The sequence below is a fragment of the Pectinophora gossypiella genome, chromosome 7, assembly GCF_024362695.1.
Source record: "Pectinophora gossypiella chromosome 7, ilPecGoss1.1, whole genome shotgun sequence".
In the NCBI taxonomy this organism is placed as follows: domain Eukaryota; kingdom Metazoa; phylum Arthropoda; class Insecta; order Lepidoptera; family Gelechiidae; genus Pectinophora; species Pectinophora gossypiella.
The window spans coordinates 10,352,255-10,359,981 of NC_065410.1; the positions used below are offsets into that span (position 1 = coordinate 10,352,255).

General features: G+C 37.2%; 2 protein-coding genes across 3 annotated transcripts; one reads left to right on the forward strand and one right to left on the reverse strand.

The window, feature by feature from the left end:
• The first annotated feature begins 476 nt into the window (after window positions 1-476).
• LOC126368042 (DDB1- and CUL4-associated factor 13) lies at window positions 477-2,721 on the forward strand. Its single transcript, XM_050011899.1, has 5 exons — window positions 477-651; window positions 732-1,276; window positions 1,397-1,563; window positions 1,840-2,140; window positions 2,455-2,721. Exons 1-5 carry the CDS (start codon window positions 573-575, stop codon window positions 2,704-2,706), a joined length of 1,344 nt encoding a protein of 447 aa, XP_049867856.1. The 5' UTR covers window positions 477-572; the 3' UTR covers window positions 2,707-2,721.
• Window positions 2,722-3,333: 612 nt separating this feature from the next.
• Window positions 3,334-6,781, reverse strand: LOC126368058 (kelch domain-containing protein 3). Of its 2 annotated transcripts, none has more exons than XM_050011930.1 (6): window positions 6,655-6,781; window positions 6,287-6,544; window positions 5,242-5,707; window positions 4,893-5,088; window positions 4,557-4,718; window positions 3,334-3,644 (listed from the first exon to the last, which is right to left on the reverse strand). In XM_050011930.1, exons 2-6 carry the CDS (start codon window positions 6,527-6,529, stop codon window positions 3,581-3,583), a joined length of 1,131 nt encoding a protein of 376 aa, XP_049867887.1. In that variant the 5' UTR covers window positions 6,530-6,544; window positions 6,655-6,781; the 3' UTR covers window positions 3,334-3,580. The 2 variants fall into 2 exon arrangements, with proteins under 2 accessions (XP_049867887.1, XP_049867886.1); XM_050011929.1 differs by having other exon boundaries at window positions 6,287-6,547.
• Between the last annotated feature and the right edge of the window lie 946 nt (window positions 6,782-7,727).

Below are 7,727 nucleotides of genomic sequence, written 5' to 3' on the forward strand. Positions count from 1 at the left end.
GCCTACTTTTGGAAATAATTAAAAATCCTACCATGTGTTCTTGACATTTCGATTTTCGAGGCTTTTTAGCGGGAAACGGGAACGGGACAGTTGCTTTCTTCGTTGAGTAATCTAAATAATTGATACGAAGTGGTGTTTTGTGGTTAATGATCGCATTAAGTTAGTCGGAAGACATTCGCGAGTGTTATTATATTGGAGTATTCAATAAACAAAGTGTATCTGCCTATTTTCGCTTCGTGCTAGGAAGCCGCTTCATAGCTCAAAAGTTTATGCGGACTTTTGAGTTAATTCGTTTGGGGTTCGGAGTAGGAGTCTACTCCGAGGGTGGGGGCTTAGGTTTCATCATCATCATTCATCACCTTTCACCATTTCATCAATCATCAAGAAAAAAAATACGTCAGACATGGCTGTATGGGCATAGTTCCCTTTGCCTTACCCTTCGGGGAAAACCAAACCAAAAAAAAAAAAAATCGATTTTCGATTACGTTGACATTTTGAGGTTAGGTAGTAAAACGTTTCGTGCAGATTTTTGCGTCTTATTCATAAAACACTTACTGAAGTCACAATTTATCATGTCTAAAGTGAAGATAAAAGTCATAAGTCGCAATCCAGAAGATTACCTGCGCGCTACAAAAAGAGATATCCATAAATGTAAGATAAACAAACATACTTTAGCTTCAGTCATTATTGTTTACTATAACTTTGTGATGTTATCATTATATTTCTTTTAGTACCACGAAACTATGATCCCAGTCTTCATCCTCTGGAAGCGCCGCGAGAGTACGTCCGAGCACTGAACGCTGTAAAACTTGAAAGAGTTTTTGCTAAGCCATTCGTTGGTAACTTAGACGGCCATCGAGATGGCGTTTCTAGCATGGCTAAGCATCCGAGTCGGCTCGCTGTCTTGGCCAGTGGCGCGTTCGATGGAGAGATACGAGTGTGGGACTTAGCAATTAGGAAAAGTACTAGAAACTTTGTGGCGCATGAGGGCTGGGTCAGAGCTATTTGCTACACACCTGATGGAGAACAATTTACAAGCGTTGGCGATGATAAGACTATAAAAACATGGAAGGCAGAGGTTCGCACTGAAGAGGATGAGGAGCCCGTGAATACCCTGCTGAGTATGACTCCAGTATCTGGCATCACACACCACAGATTCAAACCAATATTTGCAACTTGTGGTGAACACTGTCAGCTCTGGGAAAATACAAGAAATGAGCCTATAAAAGTTTTCAAATGGGGAGTTGACAGTCTTCATCATGTAGCATTCAATCAGGTAACTACCTACCTATATTTTAGAATTCTATTATTTTATTGATCTAAGTCTGTGTAGGAAATCTGAGTACAGTTAATTATTGACAAATGTTATGACAAAGATAATCTTGTAAACTTCCAGGTGGAGCACAACTTACTAGCTTCATGTGCCAGTGACAGAAGTGTCATACTGTATGACTGCAGGGAGTCTGGGCCTTTGAGGAAAGTAGTTATGGAACTCCGGTCCAATGCTCTCTCCTGGAATCCTATGGAAGCATTTATCTTCACTGTAGCTAATGAGGATTACAAGTAAGTATTTATCTTCATTATCGTAACGAACTTTCACTCTTTTGCTGTGCAGCAATAAAGCCACTGATCTTAGGTACTTCTTTTTCTATTTATGTTACTCATTTGTGGTTCTGTATTTTGTAAGAAAGAGAAAGAAAGAAGAGCCTAAAATGAGTGAGATCAGTGTAACATGTTTGTGAAAGGACAAATGTGTGCTGTGAGTATTTGAACTGGATTTGTGAGATTATTGTATGTTGTCAGACTATGTTTTGTTTAAATATTGTTATTTTGTTCCAGTTTGTACACATTTGATGTAAGGAAACTGAAACAGCCAATCAACATTCATATGGACCATACTTCAGCAGTTGTTGACATTGATTACTCCCCAACTGGACGTGAGTTTGTATCCGGGAGCTATGATAAAACTGTCAGGATATTTGAGAGCTTAAAGGGTCACTCCAGAGATGTCTACCACACAAAGAGAATGCAAAGACTGACTTGTGTTAAATGGTCTCTGGATAATAAGTACGTCTTATCTGGTTCCGATGAAATGAACATCAGAATGTGGAAGGCTAGAGCATCTGAGAAGCTTGGTATTGTAAGTATTGATTTCTTTGTTGTTTATGGGAGTGATTATTAACTTATTTTCAATGAAATCGTTTCAATGAAATTATTTTATTTTCTATGTTAACATTTACATATCTTTATTTAGTTTCCACTTTCAAGGCATTAATTATATTAGGTACATCAAAGAAAACATTAATTGACAATCTTTTACAACTAGATAGGCAGTTAGTGTAGCCTGTTTTTTTCTGAGAAATGTACTAGTGAACGAATTGCATGTCACTGAATGGGATTATCAATTTGCGCAGAAACCTTTTATATAACATTATGACTTAATTATATTTCCAGCTGAAACCCCGAGAGCGCACAGCGCTCAACTACTCAGACGCTCTTAAGGAGAAGTTCGCAAGTCATCCTCAGATAAAGCGCATCGCCCGTCACAGGCATGTGCCTAAACACATTATGAATGCACAGCAGGAAATAAAAACAATCAGGGAGAAGAACAAGAGGAAGGAAGCCAACAGACGCGCTCACAGCAAACCAGGAGCCGTGCCCCATGTTGCCGAACGCAAAAAACATGTTGTCAAAGAGGATGAATAGATTTATTATTATGAATATTGCTTTTCCTTGAGGTGAACCACTTTCTTATTCCAGAACACAGTAATTTACTTAGTAACTAATTTCGTTTGCACCATAGCCATTTCTGCACTTACTTTACTGTCAATTTTATTATTGCACACGTAAATTTGTAAATAGATTTTCTTTCAATACCGTTTGTAAGTTCCAGTACTGATACTATCACAGTAAACAATTTTAGATGAATAATTTGAACAAGAAATGACTATCGTCTTGGGATACTTTCACACTAGTGTGTGTGATAGCAGTGGCGTGACTCGTCGCGCCGCGTGCTTGCCGCATTAGTGTGAAAACTCCCTTAACCTAAGCTAAGCTAATTTTAGACGCTAGACTAAAATAAAACATACTATGATATAATAAAAATTACAAAACTTGTACAATAATGTACTATATAAAATTTATAATGTTACACACACAGTAATATAAAATAATTTATTGCTAAAGATAAATGACTGTTAGGCAGTTTTTCACACTAGAGGATGTTGAAGCACTAAACTATACTGACCCCTAACTATTGCTGACCCCTTTAATTTTTTTATCATGCACATTTAATGGGCTTATTCTCCGGCAGCAGGAATTCACTGAATACTGTCAATACGGTCCGCGTGACATTTAAGAGGCCCCCCACACGTAGCGTCTTTCGAGCGTCGTCGTTGTGTTGTGGGTGCTCGAGTAACGACGACGCGAGACAAGCGCGGGCGCCGCAACGATTATAACGTCATTCAAACGTCACCAACTTGTCAGCAGCACTTGCGCAGTGTCGACGCGACGACGTCAGCGTAGGGGGGTCTCATATTGTTCACTCATCTTCACTATCTTCATAGTAGATAATTATTAATCACCCGGCCTGGTTGATGGGTCGACTAATGCGGTTCGGAGTGGTTAGCATCCGAATGTCAATTCTGTGAAAAAAAAACGCTGTTTTTAACAAACCTACGACGTAAAAAGAGTTTCATGAATGATTATATAACACAAATACCGGAAGACGCATTTATTACACTCGTAGCTTAAAGCATCGTAGAATCTGTCACCAGTGTATCCTCTTCTTCATAATCAGACCCTGATCACCATTTACCCATAACCTGTTCAGTCAGACCGTTCTAACTAACCCAAACAAGATACCTCTGCTGTAAATTGGTAAGATACTGTGGTACTGCAATATCCAGGTTGCCAAGTTCTTGCAATATCATCGAGGTAATAGGAAACTTTTTCGATTCAATCAGACCTGTACACTTGTAGCTAGTTAGCTACTTAGCTAAGATTGTTTCCACAACAAAACTGCTTGATCTTCGAAAACTGAATAGATTAATTTGGCCCTAATAACATTTTTCAAACTAAACCGTAGAAGTTGCGACGCCACAGACAAGACAATTTAAAACACCGTTTTGTTGCGGTTAAGAAGAGCTGGTGATTATCTTCAAACAACTTATCCGATTTTCTTGAATTTTATCTAACTAACACCACGCGATCAAATTATTTCCTCCGTTTGGCAGCTAAGATAACAGAGAAAGACACACAAGTTGCAACATACACAACAACCCCCTGTATTCATACTGTAGTAGACCAAAGAACCTGCTAACACCTACTCATACTCACCAAATCAAGTTTCTGAGGGTTTGAAGAATTGTCGAAAATGGCGTATCATAAAACCTATATAAATCGACAGCTCACATTAACATAACCCGAATATAATTCATGACATTTCTGAGCTATAATTGTTTATAACTAAAATTCAAAGGTACTTAAATGACATGCAAGTTCAGCTCTCCGCAACAGTCTGCAAGTGTTGTATTTAGTATGAAATACAAACTTACTGAATGTCTCTTGGAAGCAAGGACTGGTCTAAGTCATGCTCCAGCACCTGTAGAAGGCTCAATGTCTTGAGAGATGGCGAGTAATCCAAGATGTGGAGGTCGCTGTTGTCTATCAGCCGTTCAGGATCGTCAACGTTGACCGGTGACGCGTGAGGGCAAGGGCTGTGAAAGATGCAAATGTGATTCAGAAGATCAAAACCTTTCATCATGTTATAAAGTTCTATTATGTCAATAAGTTTACATTAGGTAAACGGCCTCTGAATAAAATGAGATAAAGATAAATGCTTGAGAGATGACATAAATAATAATACATAAAGAATTAAATAGGAAATTCACCTAGTACCACCAAATAGGTAAACTTTATCCTTATAGGGAAGGCAAGCTTGGCGACGCCTTTTGCACGGTTCCTTGCCAGTAGCATGCACATACTCCCATTTGTTATCCTTTATAGAAAATCTATAGAGATCATTGAAATGTGCCTTGTTGTTGCCATTGAAACCTCCAAAGATGTACATGTAGCCACCGTAATACCCTGTAAAATTTAAAAAAAGGTTTAAAAGTTACATTATGATAGGATTCACAAAGTATTCACATATTACAAAGACTAATATTGGTTGATACATGATAATCTTCTACTACTTCCAAAAGTTTGATGCTGAAATGTAACAACATAAATCAGACTCACAGGCAGAGTGGCTTCTTCGTCCTTCTGGCCATGTTCCAGTAGCTTTCACACACACCCATTTCTCTTTAACAGTGTCTAAATAGTAAACATCAGGGCAGTACACTTCCTCCTGGGAATTGTAAGGACTGTTCAAATCACCACGCCCTCCAAACACATACATTCTGTCACCGACTGCTACAGCAGTGTGAAAGTCTCTGTGTGTAGGTATGGACCCGGTTGCAAATACGTAACTCCACTGCATAGTTTCTAAATCTAAGCAATGGACATCCTGCGAGTATTGATCGGTCAGATATTCAAAGCCTCCAAAGATATACATTTTGTTCTTTATAATGCATGCAGAATGGCCATCTTTGGCATACGGCACCATGCCTGTTACGTCAGGGGTGGACCATTCTAACGTCTTTGTGTCAAAGCATGATAGCTTGTCACAAGCAACAGCATTGTTTCTACCACCCCACATATAAACCTGAAATTAGAATATTTACATATTATTATACATACAATTACAAATTTAACATAAGGAAGTTAATTACTTATGTTAATTTTGTAACAGAATAAAAATAAAGAGTCAAGGTAAGCATGCCATTAACGTCAGTGATTATCTCACTGAATAACAGTGCATATAATGTATATACATATTCATAATCCAGCCACTAAGAAAATATAATACAAGTAAAATTTTGTAGAATTCAATAATTTACATGACTTTTTATAATGAAAATTGATCTGGCTGTACTATTCTAATCTGAGTTAATTAATAAATCCTTCTGAGATTATTATCATGATAATACAAAGATTTATCTTTTGTTTACATAGAAATTACAAATTATTTATTGAAATGTAACATCTTAGGTATCAAGGTATTAATATAACAATATCATAACATACCATACCTACTGTGTTTCTGTGGCACCGTAACTTATTATGTCACTTTCTTGAAATTGCGAGAGAACTAGTTAGAAGTACCTTTTTAGTAGCTTTGCTTGATATTTTAGAGATTATGAATTCCACTTGCTTTTATTATTAAATACATAGTTGTACTCACTTTATGTCCATAGGCAACTGCAGTGTGACCATATCTTTGGAATGGGATAACTAATGTATTCTTATAGTTCACTGGGACCCATCTTAAGGTTTCGGTATTTAGAATATGTACAGGTATGGGTGCCCAGTCTCTATATTCTTCCGTGGAGCAATAGCCACCAAACGAGTATATTTTGTCTTCAACACACACGGCTGCGTGGTTGACTCGCCGCGGCCCACCCTCCAGATGTACCGTCCACTTCATATTTACCAGAGAAACCTGCTACAAGAAAACAACCACAACTATAGGCTTCATATCAACACATCTGTTACACCGTAGTTATACAAATTAATTTTTATCCATAAAAGCAAATTTAGAACACGACTTACCGTTTCGGCAGACTTTAAAGTAATGGCCCACTGCAACTTGTTTTAATGAGTAGTACAACTAGAAATTATTATAAAAATCCGAAATAAAATAACATCGATCAACATTCGTTCGTAGTACCTACGTACTACAAACGTCAATGTCAAATTCAAATTGTCTTGTTTTTTTTTTCGATAGAGTTGTTCGTCACAGGTATAAGTTATACCTGTTATAAAAAAATAATAATTATGTATTCAATGATGGCTATTATATAATCTCTTTGGAGACAATTAATTAATTAATGAAATCCAAACAAATACTTTTCATTGAAGTTACTCACCGAATACGTAAGTAAAGCGTGGATAAGTACGCAATTTAAACGGAAGACCACATGCAACCATTTTTGAAGTGAATAAAATTAAAGATTAATGTAGGTAAGTATTGGGAGGAGGTAGCTCACCGAGCTTTCTATTAGACCAACGTGAAAGTGATGAGCGGTATCGCCATCTATAATGGTTGAACCAAGTGTATTAATTAAATCTGCACTTAAAATAAATTAATAACTCTTTGGTGCAAGTCTAGAACCGGGGTTTGAACCGGCGCTCCTGTTTTAGAAGCAAGACTACAGGACCATAGTGAACGTTGCCATAATCCTTTATAAAAGAAATATGGTTTAAAATGCTAATGATACCAAAATAATGTTAAATTTCAAATATACTTAGAATACCTACCTACTTATAGGAACCTAGCTACCTATAATACATAAGTATTCTATATCCTAAGTAATAATATCTATGTAAGGTTGAAGCTAGAGTCGTTATCATCCTTCTTTCGGAGTAATGTAACATTTTTTCATCAGCAGAGCGCATAGGCGTGATCTTTCAACGCCAGGCGGCGTTAGGGCGCGAATCATTTGTTATTATTTCTCTCACGCGTCGAGTTTTCCAACAAATTGTATTGTAACTGACAATATGAGCGATTATTCTTCGATTTCAAACAAATGTTCGGCCGGTCAGTGCTTGGAATTAAATAGTAAAAGAAAGTGACAGGAGATTTATTTTTACAACACAAAATAGAATCACGCCTGTATCATCGG